Source organism: Tripterygium wilfordii, chromosome 15 (assembly GCF_013401445.1).
Source record: "Tripterygium wilfordii isolate XIE 37 chromosome 15, ASM1340144v1, whole genome shotgun sequence".
Classification (NCBI taxonomy): Eukaryota; Viridiplantae; Streptophyta; class Magnoliopsida; order Celastrales; family Celastraceae; genus Tripterygium; species Tripterygium wilfordii.
Genome location: NC_052246.1, coordinates 2,433,422 through 2,448,862, shown reverse-complemented (window position 1 = coordinate 2,448,862; position 15,441 = coordinate 2,433,422). Strand labels below are relative to the sequence as shown.

The following is a 15,441-nucleotide window of genomic DNA, read 5'->3' as shown; positions in this document are numbered from 1 at the left end:
CCAAATGGGTGTTATACATCCTTGGCCTCTTATTTCTTACAATAAATAGATGTCAGCAAGCTACAAGATCCTTATGACATTGATGCAAGATTTAACCATCTGGGACATCTCCCAGCACGAGGCCTAATCAAAATTTATAAGGCAAACGTTGATTCTTAAGAGACACTAGGCAACTACTGCACCATGGTGTTGATGCTCTTCATACCATTCGGCAGGCCACCATCCGGGTCTAATGGCCTTAACCTTCACACCTTCTTGTCCTTGTATGGTCAATGAACTTGACCTTTTCAGTGCTTCATCCAACCGCAAAAGACCCAGTCCTCGGCAACCAAGAGCAGCTGTCACAGTTCCAACCTTCTTGCCAGATGAAGTATCTATAACTTCCAAGTCGGGAGCAACTTTCTGCTCCACTTCTGAAATAACAGAAAGCAAGGGTCTTGTAAACATCCAACATACAGATGCTGCCAAGAAAAATGAGGTTGAAAGGGAAGCATTACCTTTTCCATTATCGTCGGTAAATCTTATAGGAAGCAAGCGTTTTCGAATGACCCCTCTGTGGTGTGTACGAGCGATTAGTTCTTGACCCACATAGCAACCTTTGTCAAAGCTTATTGCATTCAGACCTTCAAAGTTATATTCCAGGGGCATCGCTACTCCTAAACAAAGAATAGAAGTTCAGACTTCCGATACAATGTCCAGAATCGAAATTTTGGAACAAAATTGAGCATAGTAAATTAGATGTGAATTGTAGGGAAACAATTGATGCAGTCAATAGAGTCACTATATGCATAACCGTGTACCTTTGGGGATCTCATTTGAGCCTTCCGCCACTCCCATCTCAAATCGCCATAGGAAGAAATTCCGTTCGTCTGTTTCCTTGTCAGCCTCTACTTGAGGTGCTGCAACAGAACCCCACTCAGTAATGAAAAGAGAACTTCACATCAATCCAAGTTTGCTCTGCTAATACATAATGTGTATGCAAGCCTTGCTATATGCCTAATTACATGCAAATATATATCGGAAGCAACAATGGCCAGGAGAGTCGAAGACTCACGAGTTGTACTGGATTTGAAGATCCCCCTCAAACCAAGACAATCCAATCTAGGATCCTTAAACCATTGCCATCCAACCTCATCTCCATATGATGCTGACATGGCAGACTGATCAACATCAGCACTCCAGCCAACACTAGCTGCCTCTTGTTCTTCTGCAAATGAAGATTTCTCAGATAGGTCTCCACCATAACGCTGCCAGCAAGAGAAATCCTCTGCCACATTTTCAATCTCGAGTTTAGACCTCAACCGATATCTGCACTATGGAAATCAAAGTGAACATAACATATTTGAAGCTCATACAGCTTTCCCCAAAATTAATCTGGCAATGTTATCATGATCAATACATAAATCCAAATATAAAAAAATTTAGCTAGGAAGGAATGATTGAGAAATAAGGATATTATATTAAGAAAACAGTTGAATTAATAGTTTCCAAATAACTGGAAAAGCACTGCGAACATCTATCAGAAAACTAGTTCTTTCCGTTGATCTTCCATTGCAGAATACAAATGCATGTGCAGTTAAATTGTAGCTTATGATTGATAATTGACAACCCACTAATTAAATACCCAGTGCCAAAAAAATACTTAACAATCTTGACATATCGAGAAAGATTTCCTGATCTAGTTCAACATCCTAAGCTTATAGCATGTTGGAGAGATCCATCATACTTCACAGATTGTTCTACAAAAACCAATCTCTCTTCCAAGGTTCATGCCCGTAATGCTCATAATTTGACACTAAACGAATCATGAAAGATATATACTAATTAAATGAACAAAAAAATGCTAACTGATTACCACAAGGAATTCAATGAATTCAACATATCAAAATAGCAATAAAAATCCAAGCTCAATGCTAATAGCATACACAGACGATTCTTCTTTTCCCATCCCTGATACTGACCTTTGAAAAGTCTGCAAGAGCTCATCAAGAACTGAGGAATCCACATCCGCAAACAACTCGAACGTCCCATTATGGTCGGACCCGGGGCCTGACCCAGTTCGGTCGAGCTTCTCCTGTGGCATTGGCGGTTTATAAAGAAACAAATCGTACAAAAACTTGCCTTGAGGAGTCAGAAGCGCAGCGTACATGGGTGGCGTGTACCGAGTGGGCACATTGGGCGTAACCAAGTTTGTGGCTTCATCGCCCACTGGTTCCTCAAATCTCCTTACATCGTTAGTCAACAGACCATGAAGAAATTTGATGGTGTCAGGGCCACTGAACCTGATTACGGACCGTGACTTGAGGAGAGAGGCTACGGGTTGGTCGATGTGGGTTTGGTGGTGGCGGAGGGTGCGGTAAGTGTACGGAATTACCTTGAAACGGTGCATTTGAGTGCTGTTTTCAGTATCAGAAGATGAAGGTTTAGGTTGGAGAAGAAGGTATACCTTATGGTGGTGGCATACCGCGCCTTGGGCAGTTTCGTAGTTGACGCGTGGGCTTGAAGAGCTACAATATCACGCCACGTATATCTGTGGAAAGACACTGAAGAATCGATAGGTGTTCGATGAAATGCTCGAACCAGAATATGAGATGGAGTCGCACCATGTGTCGCGAATGGCTGAGCAAAGGGAAAAGGGTCTCTTCCTGGGCTGGGCCGTACTGAACAGAAGAGTCCAAACAGTGAAAAATGAACTGGGCTGGGCCTTGCTGAACCTGGTGTATTATTTGTATTGTTGGATGATAACATTCGGGTTTTATGAGTGCTAACACTGCTCAAGTACTTGCATATTGAATGAGAGTGCAATCTAAATGATCCTGAATTGAATATGTCAAAAAATGAAATCTTCACAGAAGACCCATTAATCAAATCTCAAATTCTCAAGTATAGTACAATATTTATACATAAACCTAGGAAGTTGGCGTTATTCACGTATGCTAATAAACCACAAATATTTGGCAGTCTTCAATCAGCAAGGCCATATACCAACTCCAAGGTTCAGTAACTATACCAAAGAATATGGATGAAGTCCTCTGTCGATATCCAGCAGTTCACTCTCCATAAAACGATGTCTCATCACCATTTTTCCAATTTAAGCTCTGAATCAATCCAATATAAAAAAAAAAAGCATAAGCAGCAAAGCTGGAAGAGTAAAGGGTCACTAGTAACAAGAGCAACAAAAAGTCGAGAAATTAGGACTGCATGGTGAAGCTTACATGCTTAAAGCTCTAAAGCTGGGAAACCAGACATTTGAAATTAGTCCCAACTGTCCCGACTTCTTCTGAATGACTTTTTGTCTGAAAGAGCCTTCTTGCTTTTCAAGCGTCTCTGTTCCCCAAGGGCAGCCCTATAATGACACGGAAATGACAGTGAAAATGTATCTAAGTCCTTCAAATCCAGACAAGCCACTTTAAACTAATTCAAGAAAGCACTGCAGATATGAACCCATAAACAGCCAATAATAAAACAAACTAAATAATGACGGCGATGAGACAAAAGGAGGAAGTACAACTAAACAGGAACTGTTACATTTTGGCAATTTTCTTCTTTTGCTCTTCAGAAGGAGGGGGTGGGACATACGAAGCTGCATCAATGATAGCCTGTTTCAATTGGTATACATTAGAAAGTTGGCTAATGAAGGATCAAATAAAGATTCTATCATTAACAGGTTAGACATTGCTGACACAGCCAGATGGCCTCAATGACACAAGAAATTTAAGTAAAAAGATGGTATGCATTTGCTTTTCTGAGAAGTGGCATGTGCTAATTGGCACCTGTAGTTTTTCCAAAGCATCTTCGATATTACCCCTGAAGAAGAATGGTAGGGTTAAACAAATTGCTTGGACAAATAATAAGCAAAGTGGGTAAGAGATTAAAGAGAAGAAACCGAAGTTAACTTCTGTGTTCTAGTCTTTGTCGATGAGATGACCAGTTCACCATCCTTGTTAATGCGATTCTTCTCCTGTTCATTAGAGGAAAATGAGAGCTGGTAGAACGATAATGAAATGACAACTAGAGACAGATTTGAAGAAGAGGTATACCCTCAACAATGCAAGAAAATAGAGATTTCCACAAATTCAATTCGAGATGCATTTTTTCCTCTGTTGTTATGGCATATCATATAGCAATCCACTAATAACTTCAAATCACAAATTTCTGGAAAAAAAATCCAATGCTACTGTCTTTGAACACAATTTTTAGCACATGGATAAGTTGTAACCCTGCCTAAAATGGGAAGAACCGTGGCTAATTGAAATATAACTAATTCATATATTGATTTGAGAAAAAAGATTATGATCCATGAAATAAATTGCTCCATAAACCAGTATGCAGCATCACATAAGTTGCCAGTTGTTGAAAATGAACCAAGTTCCCAGCAAAGTGATAATTAACACTTCACAGGATATCATTTTCATGAAAAAATATTGAATATTGAGGGCACAAACTTTCCATGATCTAACCTCATGAGAATAGAAGTACCAGTGGATAATTAAAGGTTTTGACCGCAGTTCTGACAGGGAAAAGGTCATCTGAACTACTAGTGTTGATAATGTAATGATTTTGGGTAATGATAATGTAATTTAATGCTAAGAAGAGTAGATGGTAGCAATCATTTTTAGCACCCTTATTTATATAATCCGTTCAAATATGAGAAAAGTAAGATTGATTTCAGAAAGAAGATTAAGAGTTGTTGACAGCTTCAGGAAACTTTACAGACCATAAAAATCTACAATTAATTCCATCACTACTGCTCGTACAATTTAGACTCGCAAGGAATACAGCTGTGAGTCTACAGCAGTGAATGATTTGCACTTTTAGTACTTTCTCTATACATCACTCCCTCCATGTGGTTCTGATGATACTTATTCAATTGCAATCCAGATTTTGAAAAATTATTTACTTTTATTTTCCATATCCTTCGCTTCAATAAAATTTTTATAAAATTTTAGTCTAAACTCACAAGTCATACATTATCATCAACCTAGATCCTCTTAACATCGTAATACTAACAAACTTGACCTCGTTCTGCTTCTAGCCTTCTACCCTATGAAAGCTATTTTCCCCAAAATACACCTGTAAGAAAATAAGGAAAGTGTTGGTAACAAACCGTTTGCATTATCTTCTCTTTGATCCTATCACTTAGCCAATACGCATCTCGGACATTGAAACGCATATCCACCTTAGTGTTCACTGCAATTTCAATCACAAAAACTAACAATGTTGACTACCACAAATCTACGCAAGAAAGTGAGTCCGTTCTGAATGATAAGGAAGATAGCATACCTTTGTTTACATTCTGACCTCCAGGCCCGCCACTTCTCGCAAAACTCACAGTGACATGGTCTGTCATAAGCAGTAAAAACTTACAATCGAAATCCTTCCATTAAGTATTCTAAGCAAAGAAAGTGAAGTACCTATAGTGATTTTAGGAGGCGGCTCATTCCCAGCAGAGCTAGCGCGCTCTTCGGCTTCTTGAAGAAGCTGATGAACTTGCGAAAGCCGAGATGAAACCTTCTTGTCTCCGCCGGAATCGGACGCGGCGCAACGAATCGAACCGAAGCAGATGCGGCGGTTAGTGGACTTGAAACCAAGGTCGGCGTTCTGAGACCTCAAGTACAGAAACGTCGAACGGGCCTGCGACAGAGGAGAAAAGAAAGATAGTGGTGGATGATGGAGGAGTCGTTTGATGATCATGTTTGCGGTTGTTCTAATTACCGCCATTTTCCCCGTTTGGATTTCACGAAAAACCCTAAACACTTGTGATTGTAGTCAATAGTACAGATGTCCAACGACCCTGCAGTTGAGAATCATGAAATCATCACGAATCGTTAGCGGGCCAGATTTAATTGGGCTTGTTGTCCGGCCCTCCGGTAAAAAAATTTGATACGTGGCAGTATTGATAGAATTGATAGATCCGAAAAATGATGAGAAATAGACAAAATGCTGCATCATTTAACACTACTAGGCCATCAGTGCAACAAGAGCAGCAAATTCCCATTGCATTTTCATAAATCGACATTTGAACAAATAAATCGAGAAGAATGCTGGCAATGCTTTCTGATAAGAATATTTCAGTAGCTTCTGGCAATCCAACCCAAAACTTAAGAAGATTCAGGAGAGCGACCAGGGTTAAAAGCATAACAGAGTATAACATCATATTCAATAACGTCTAGTTGCATACCATGCTCAAAGGGAACTTATTATCCGATATACAACAATCATACATGATAGCAAGCAGCCCTATTGAGTATTGACCACTGCATTAAACCACCATCTCATCTCGCATAGCAAGTACAAAATGATTGATTCACAAACACTGTGTGCTATTCTTCAGAACCTCTCGACTCAATGTTTCCTCCTTCCCCGAGGATTACCACTGTTGTCTCTACTACCTTGATTGTAATTTGTCTTTCCTAAATGCTCCGAGTGAGAGGATCCGGCAATGTTCCTATCATATGTAATCATATTTCCTGACCGCTCCATGGAAGGAAGAGCCCGACCACCCTGGCTTCCCAGCCCGCTAACTCCTAAAACACAAAATAGAAAGCAGAAATGTCAGACCATCTAGGCACATGCTTGCTCTTGTACAGAGCGAAAAATGCTTTGCAATAGCCACACACATGTAAGAGTTTCCACATCATCCAACCCCAACTGACAAATTAACCATTACAAACATATGTAAGCCCATGTGGACTAACATTCCAAATAAAATCATGAAACACAACATAATGCATCCTATAGACATATATCATTACATGTGAATCCAACAGTAGCTGTTAAAGGGTAACCACTAACCATCACTAGATAGGAGAGGAAAAAACACATCACAGAATAGTGACAAAAGATATTTACCAGCAGTATCATGAGAACCAGCATTCGCCATCCAGCCAGGCAGATGCTTCCTAGCATTTCCCTCCCAAGCTTCTTCAAAACCAGCAACCTCACCTGAGAACTCACCAATACAGAATTATCAATCCTTGCAAATTCAAACACATTCAACATATCATACTGCAGTGAAAATTCATATAATGGCTAATACCTTCATTGAGATTGTGCAAAGTCTGCATTGTGTCCACTCTACCATCAGATTTAAGCTTCCTCATAACAGTATGGCCCTACAATTTCAGTAATTAGAACTAAGACACCATTGTCACTTTAAACAAAAACAAGAATTCAGAAGGTGGCTTTGAGGTTTCAAAACAAGTAAAATACATAAGAAGTCCTCACGAGGACTCCAACACACTAGTATCATTCCACATATACCTTGTTGTGAAGTCCCCTAGAAAGCCTGTGAGATGCTTGCCGTGTAGCACTATCAGCTTCTTTGCTTTCTTCAAATGTCACCTAATCCATCACAAGTAACGCATAAGCGACCAAATCAAGCACAAATAATTGACAGCAACCTTCAGTTTTACTTACCCCATCACTCCCAGTCCTCCTCATTTTGGATGAAGACTGATAAGCCCCATCAACACCACCATAAGTGACAGTAGAGCTCTGAAAGGTGAAGCTGCGAACTTGAGGCTGTGATTCAGTACTACTTATTCTGTTGAAATCATTACTCAATTGCATATGCCTGTTTCTTCTTCCTGCAAATTTATGAGGGTGGGTAACCAAGTTTTTTAGTCAGCTGAAAACAACAATATACATAAAATACATAGATATAGAAAAGGAAAAAAAAACCCCACCTTCAGCTTCATCATCTGGGACCTCGACAAAAGGCTCATTGCTTGACCTAGCATGCTTCCTAGGCTTCTCTTTTTTCTTATTGTCCGCCTCTTCTTTTTCACCATCTGAATTGATTTCTTCAATGATTGGCCCCCTTGATGTCATGGGCTCAGCAGCTTGATGCTCAAGAAATGCAGGCGGTTGCATAAAAGGAAATGGACTTCCACCGGAACCAAAGAAGTTCGACTCAAGCATGCCTCCAAAAGGGCGTGAAAAGAAAGGGTCATCAAATGGGTCCCTTCCTCCAAAGAAACTAGACATCAAACTTCTCTGACTCCCAAAGCTTCCAAAGCCCCCAAGACCAGCAAAAGGGCCACCAAAACCAGAGAATGGATCTCTGCCACCATTCCCTCCTTGCATTTTTCAGAGAATTATGCTCCCTGAGAAACAAAAAGAAAGAACTAACATCATCTTCAGCATATGATCAGCTTTCCTAGCTCAATAATGCTACAGATTCCAAAGCAGCAGTATTTTTTATTCTTTGAATCGAAATGTATTCACAAAGTAAGAAAGAAAAAAACATAGTGCCTCAAGAAAGAGAGACAATGGTCTCAGTCCATAAAAGTAAGATGTAGCCTCTGAATAGTTATTCATCCCATTATAAAATTAAAACACGACACTCCAATACTCAGAATAAGGACTAACTTGAAAATCCCACATAATCACAATAACTTGAACGCCCCAATCCCAAAACTCTTCTTTCCCACAGAATAATACTACTTTCGCAACAAACAAAAAAAAGTGTCCACATGCCACATGGATTAACACATGGATTAAATTGTTGAATGGGGGTCCATGGATTAAATGCAATAGAAACAATTCAAATTACCAGCATGGCTACACCACTTTTAAAGAGTCAACAATGGGGCATTGTTCAAGTTGTTGACAGAAAAACGACCCAAAGATCATGTCGTAGTTAAAAAAAAAAAGGCAACAAAACGAGCATTTAAAAAAACAACACATCGAATCCAATAATCTGGATCTTAAAACTAACCCCCTGAGTGCAAGATCAAAACAGCCAGAAAGTAAATGTAAAGGAGAAACTAGCAAATCCCCAAGCATGTTACAAGCAAAACAAGTATTATATAAAATTTAAAATAAAAACTATTTTTTCCTCCTAAAACATATTTTATAGACACAATCTTCAGATACATACACAAATAACCTAATCCCAAAATTCTTTGGCAAACTATCCAACCACTCTCAAATAAAATGATCAAACCAAATTATGATTTCTTCCTCTTGTATTCCCACATTTTCCTTCCAGCCAAACCAAAAAAAATCAATTACAGAAAAATCCATTCAGTCTACCCACTTCTGACCCCTGCCAACAAAGCATACTTAAATACATAACCAAGGCCAAGTCTGATTCTAGGGCACCATAAAGGGGACAGTTTAACGCACATATATTTGCATCAACTAAGCATAAGAAAATTAGCAACAGAAACAACGAAACAATATGTTCAAGATAAGAGTTAACCTAGAAAAAATTTAGGTTTACCAGGTTGCTAAATTGCAATACCATATAACCTCCGATCAGGGGATTAACACACGGATCTCAAGCAGAACATGCGGATTCCACAATTCATTCACAGAATATCAAACGAACAACAAAAAAAGAATTCATCTATCGAACTAGGATATTTTATCAGACAACTATTTCTCAACATAGCGAACATGAGAGACAGAATACCTCAGCTAACAAGAGACTGTTGAATTGAAGGAAACTAGAACAAATATTCAAGAGAAGAAAAAGTAAACCTAGTAGCGCACAAAAACGATCGCTTGACTGAAAAAAAAATGGTGCTCTTCAGGCTGCCTTGTGTTTGCCTCTGTAGGAGGGGAAGTTAACACAGGCGTGAATAATTTCTATTGCTCGCACGACGTGTCGGGGACATTTTGCCAAATATGATTGGTAGAGAAATACAATAATATTGTCATTTTTTTAAGGCAAGAAATTCTTAAAAATTAAAAACAAAAACGTTGTAGATGGGAAAAAAATTATATCATTATTGATTATGAATTTTTTTTCATTTCATAAATTTATGACCGGTTGAATATAGTTGTGACTTTTGATAAAATACATTTCTTAAATAGGTAGATATGCTTTTAAACTCCTTGAGAATGAAAATCATTTAAATTGGATAATTTACAAGAGTCAATCTAGGAAAGAGACATGACTCACTTGACAATTAACTCAGTTAGACACATGTCTGCTTAAAGTTCAATTTCAATGCAGCAATACTTCAAAAAAAAATCCAGCCGAGATCAGTTTCCCTTGCTCCTCACGGCCTTGTTGTAGACTCAATAGTCAATATCCACTCTTATGACTTATGACTAATTTATCTCGTGGTTCAGCATGTTAATCACCTGTTAGTCATAAACAAATATATTTTCCTAATATGAAATCAAGCTGTTTTGTTTGTGCATACATGGAAGCCAGGTGAACCCATCCCATGGTTGTTCAAAGTGGTCCATTTTTTGACAGACATGGACTCCATGGGGTAATTCTGGCACTTGTGCCATCTGCATTTAGAGCTGGTTTAGGGTATAGGGCTGCTGGAGCTCATCCAAGTCGGTCCTAAACCCTAAAATCATATAAACCAGAATTTTAGAGTTGCTGAAGCTCATCCAAGTCGGGCCTTGTTGGATATTCAAAACCTCTAAGTGCTGGCATCTGTTGCAAATCATCTTCTGAATATGATGGGATTAACCAGTATCTTTTCTCTCTTCCAAAAACCTGGTGTAGAAGAGTAAAACGGAATAAAAAGTTCAGTCATGACCAATGGTGAATTTCCATGAACAATTTGTGTAAATGCAAATCCTCAAAATAAACTATAGTACCCAGATAAGAGTGCACAACAAAGGAAAAATCTCTCCACGCTTACTCCCCGAGCAAGAAGCCAAAATTGTTTAAAATAGAAACACTGGCTTTTGAGGAAAATATCCCTTTAGGAAGCCAATCATGAAATTCCAAGAGCAAAAGATAACCTAAAATTTGAAATGATAAAGACGACGACATCAGAAGTACTAAAAAACGTTCCATCCACCTCAGAAAAAGGCCTGGTTTGAATAAAGTATGGTTGCAATTCTTTATTTACATATTTACTGATCTATTGTTGCAAAAAATTAACTACAGCATTCCAGTAATAGCTTGAAGCCACTATTACTGGTAAAAGGAATGCTCCCGCTATGCCAAAGTCAGTTATCAGTGATTCAGTATAGCATTGCAATATATGTAAGTTTCTAGAATCCAAGGCTTATCTATCTATTACAGCATAGCAGCTGCAACAGATAGAAAGAACATTTGAAGTTTGGAGGAAAAGAGGTGCAATAAGTATTCAGCACAATGGAATGGGATTTTGACGAACCACCAAAGCAGCACCTGCTCACATCAACAAGGAATCACTCTGCAGCTATTCTTGAGTAGAAAACCTTTTCAAAATGAATTTTATCATTTCGTAAAACTCTTGTTGAGAATGCCACAAACCCGATACAGTCTTATTGAAAATGATGAGTGAAAATGTAACATCACAAAGTTCTAAAGAGTTAATCTACTATGCATTGTCTTAGCCTTGGCCCTACTTTGCTATAGGAAGAAAAGATGAACAAACATGACTAAACTGAACTATAATTTCTCATCAAGTACAATGGTATAACCAGCAACTAAATAAGTCAGCAAATATTAATCGAGGCATGTTCTGCTCCAGCAGCATCCAGCACTTTGTTCCATAGATTCTCTTCAAATTTCATAGCACCATTTTTCCAATAATTTAAACCAAGGCAGTTCAAAAGCAACAGATCGAGGCAACACATAATAATGGCAACCCTTGAAATACAAGCTCAGTCGAGTAAACTAAGTATACAAAAAGAAAAAAAAAATCAAAGCAACCTGTTCAAAGTTTTTCTTCCAACCAAGGTCATAATACCATTTCGAAGTTGTTTTCTTCTCATATGCCTGAAAGCAACAAAAAATAAGTTGAGCAATGTTTATGAGACACACATACCAGATAAAAGACTTTGTGAAATACATAGGAAATAGGAGTATAATAGATGGAGAAAGGCATTACCTCAATAGTAGTGGTATTTGACACCACTAGCATCATGTGCACAATAAGAAAGCCCAATAAACTCAATGCAAATGATAAATTCAGCACTGGAGGGATAGAAGGATAATATTATGGTAATGAAAAGGATACTGACATCAGATGAAGAGGGTAAAAGAGCTTGTACTGCTTACCAAATGAGATGAAAGTGGCTGCAAGAGTTCCAGCTGTTCCAGGTATCTCACCATCGCTAAAAAAATGCTATAAAAACCGATAACAATGATAGAGTAACAAGAGTTGTCTCGAGAAACGTGTAAAACTGCATCAGCAAGCAGGAAACAATAACACCATCAGTAAACACCCCCTTCCTTTATTTTTCAATAGATACCACCAAGACAGGCTATTTTATTGCTAGCTTTCTATCTACAAAAAGAAAAATAAACTCATGCATAAGAACTATACACATCAAGCATAACAACCATGTATATCTTTCGATGAGCAAAAGAAATCTGCTATTTGAATATCAGAAAAGGAAATAAAATTATGAGAAGATAAACCCTCTCTGGATGTACATATATAAAACTTCCTATAGAACACACAAATGAAAGGAAAAAAAGAAGAAGAAATGGTGCATATCTTACTGGAAGTCACAAGTCGGTACCTAAATGGAGTGTTTGGACGATATTAGACACGATTTTATGTTTAAGGTAATAGCTCCAAATAAGTGTATGTCCTAGTATAACCTTTAAAGACAAGTATCAAAGCATGTCTTATCTGGCTGCAAAGAATGTAATAACACTAATGTGAGCATCCAAAGATCAATGGATTAGAATTTAGAAGAAACAAGAAAGCGAGTGAGGGTGAGCATTTCTTCAGTTTCCCCATTTCTCCAGTGCCTGAACTACTTTTTCCTCTATGTAAATGTTAGATCACATAATCGTTTTAAATTTGGGCATGTCCTAAACCTAGAATGTACACACTGAATGGGCAATAACAAAGGTAGATGATAATGTGCTATTGATGCTTGAGAAATTTATCAGAATACCAACGGCAATATTAAATAGCAAAAACTGTAGATACATAAACAACAGAAATTAATGGGTCAGCTCAACAGCTGAGAGTGGAATTATCCATCTCCATGAGCATCACAATGCTTATAACAAACTTTGTATGAAATAAACATAGGCTCAGATACTCAAACCTGCAAGCAAATGGATTAACATACCAAGAAAAGAAGGAAATGTTTGTAATTCAAGGCCCCCACACAATTGACAACCCAAACGCAGTGATGGTCCATTTTCAATATACATCTTCCACCTGGAGTCAATTAAAAAAAGGGTCCCTCCTTGCAAAATCACTTCATCTAGTAAGAATAAAACCTCCAGAAAGAACATAATGCAGAGAACTCACAAACAGAGCAGTGATGGCAGCGAGGTGGCTTAAATTGGTTGCACTTCCGACATAACCTTATTTTCTGATTTGCAGCATCACCAGGCAAAGAAAACTGGTTTGAATCTATGCCAAGGAGCCCATCTTGTGCACTCACCAATGGATCGGTGTCACCTCTCTCCTCATCTATTAGCGGCATCCAATTCCGGGGAACACCACCAGGATCAGTCAGGACAACTGAGAAATAGCTCCATAACAGCATAGCCAACTACAACCAAATCAACTAACAGTAGTATTAGCAAGTAGTGCTTTTGAGGTTACTAAGCACACTTGGTCTATGGTTGATGCCAAAAATGATATATGAATACATTTCTTATCCAATATCCCTATAATGTATCCAATCATTCTGGTCAATGTAGTTTAAATTTTCCCTAGTATGAAAACCTAACAGACACCATAATCAAAGCAGAATCCCTTAATAAATTACAGCAGTTCTAAACATGGAACTTGAGGCCATCACAAAGTGACCCCCCCCCCCCCCCCCCTCGGCATACCAGAGAGATGCTCTAGTATTATTATTGTCTCTCCATAAAATTCTCTTACTTTCTATAGCAATACAGTTAATTAACAGAAATAACAAGTATGGCATAAGAGACAAACAACAGAGTGCAACTAAAAGCATGTGCTGAAGTGCATACAAAACTTTTACTTAGATTATATAACATGACTGTGTTTCCCTTTTATTATCTTTTATGAACGGAGAACTATTACAACTTCCATCAAACTTAAATCACTGCATTCGAAATTGTCATCTTGCCATCGACACCGAAAGAACTGAAATCAGTCTGTTAATAGACTTTTTCCCACTTTGTTACTTGCGCATAGAAAAAATGAAATTAAGCTGAATTATTTGATCATCGTTAAAATCCAAACAATACAGCATAAAATCCATACCAGAAAATGAAACAAGAGCAGGACCGCAAGAGATACGACGGTATCACGGCCGCCGTGAAAAAGAGCGGGACCGTAATTGACAATGACAACGGAGTAGTAGGTGACGCCGATGATTGCAAGTACCACTAAGATCATGAAAGAACCTAGGGCACGCAGTGGCGTGCAGAACTTGAACACGTTCCACGCCATTACACCTCCCGATGATTTGTTCATTTTGAATTCATTGACAAATTTCGATCCCCTTCGTTTGCGCTGAAGCCGTTTCTGTATGTAGAACTTGAAAACAAGCAATTGGCAGATGAATTCAAAGACGCCGTATTATCAAGGTCCAAAAGGAGGCAAGGACAATTCGAAACGACGTCATTTTTGCGGCGTCTGACAATTTTGGACCTCTCTCCCACGGTTCCCATGAAATTCTAATACCGACAATTCATTTTGGGCCATGCCATCCTTTGCTCTGCATATTGGGCCTCTTTGTTGGGCCCAATTTGACCACGAGGTCAATGGTTAAGTTTGATTAATTCTTTCATCTTCAAAAGCTTGTCTTAAAAAAAAGGGGGAAGAGAGAAGCATTTACCTTACAATGAAAAAAAGGAAAGACATCAGCCTTGGTGGGTGTTGGATGCGAGTGAACCGAAGAAGTAGGGGTGCACATAGGTGGGTTGGATCAGGTTTGGAGAAAGATTTCATCCGACCCGCATAGGTTCGGGTGAGGATTCCTTCAACCCTATACCAACCTCATTTTAGGTTGAGTTGGGTCAAGTTTTAACATATGAGTTGGGTTGGGTTTTAATATTTGAGTTGGGTTGGGTTTGAATCCATAGACTAAATAATTAATTTAAGTTAATGAATTAAGGGTTAACATTAAAAAAAAATTCATATTACATTTAATAGTTAAGGGTTGTGACTAATGTGGATAGGTCTTAGTTATAACATGCAATACTAGTATATTTATATAAATACAAACTATGTCATTTAATCCTAAATGAGGTCGAGTTATTTTAAGTATGGGTTAAATATATGTGACTCATATTTGACCATCGTTGACACGGGTTGGGGTCGGGTTTTGCGGGTTGGGTCGGGTGTGTGGGTTGAATCGGATTTTAAATGGGTTTTGTACACCCAGGCAGATGGGGGGACACGTACACGTGATCCCAAGCAAACATTTGTAAAGGACACGTACATATATACATAGAATTAAATATGAGTTGGTGAGGGTTTGAGATTAGTCGATATATGTCATAAATGTTGATAAGCCTTCCACAGAACAAATCAACATTGTCATAAATTTGGGCCATTTGGCTGTCTTTGAGTCTACAGTCTG

The 15,441-nt window shown here is 38.4% G+C and overlaps 3 protein-coding genes and 1 pseudogene across 3 annotated transcripts; all 4 read right to left on the bottom strand.

Annotated features, from left to right (window-relative positions):
- Positions 1-5: 5 nt before the first annotated feature.
- LOC120016198 (putative transferase At4g12130, mitochondrial) lies at positions 6-2,598 on the bottom strand. Its single transcript, XM_038868853.1, has 5 exons — positions 1,962-2,598; positions 1,055-1,308; positions 801-899; positions 498-656; positions 6-413 (listed from the first exon to the last, which is right to left on the bottom strand). The coding sequence occupies exons 1-5, from the start codon at positions 2,387-2,389 to the stop codon at positions 166-168; spliced, it is 1,188 nt and encodes a 395-aa protein (XP_038724781.1). The 5' UTR covers positions 2,390-2,598; the 3' UTR covers positions 6-165.
- A 196-nt stretch (positions 2,599-2,794) lies between these two features.
- LOC120017165 (peptidyl-tRNA hydrolase ICT1, mitochondrial) lies at positions 2,795-5,812 on the bottom strand. Its single transcript, XM_038870283.1, has 8 exons — positions 5,415-5,812; positions 5,284-5,343; positions 5,108-5,190; positions 3,897-3,961; positions 3,774-3,807; positions 3,529-3,599; positions 3,216-3,346; positions 2,795-3,098 (listed from the first exon to the last, which is right to left on the bottom strand). Exons 1-7 carry the CDS (start codon positions 5,719-5,721, stop codon positions 3,256-3,258), a joined length of 711 nt encoding a protein of 236 aa, XP_038726211.1. The 5' UTR covers positions 5,722-5,812; the 3' UTR covers positions 2,795-3,098; positions 3,216-3,255.
- A 222-nt stretch (positions 5,813-6,034) lies between these two features.
- LOC120017164 lies at positions 6,035-9,624 on the bottom strand. Its single transcript, XM_038870282.1, has 7 exons — positions 9,490-9,624; positions 7,689-8,108; positions 7,420-7,589; positions 7,264-7,344; positions 7,040-7,115; positions 6,853-6,945; positions 6,035-6,527 (listed from the first exon to the last, which is right to left on the bottom strand). The coding sequence occupies exons 2-7, from the start codon at positions 8,086-8,088 to the stop codon at positions 6,346-6,348; spliced, it is 1,002 nt and encodes a 333-aa protein (XP_038726210.1). The 5' UTR covers positions 8,089-8,108; positions 9,490-9,624; the 3' UTR covers positions 6,035-6,345.
- Positions 9,625-10,039: 415 nt separating this feature from the next.
- Positions 10,040-14,461, bottom strand: LOC120016550 (annotated as a pseudogene).
- Between the last annotated feature and the right edge of the window lie 980 nt (positions 14,462-15,441).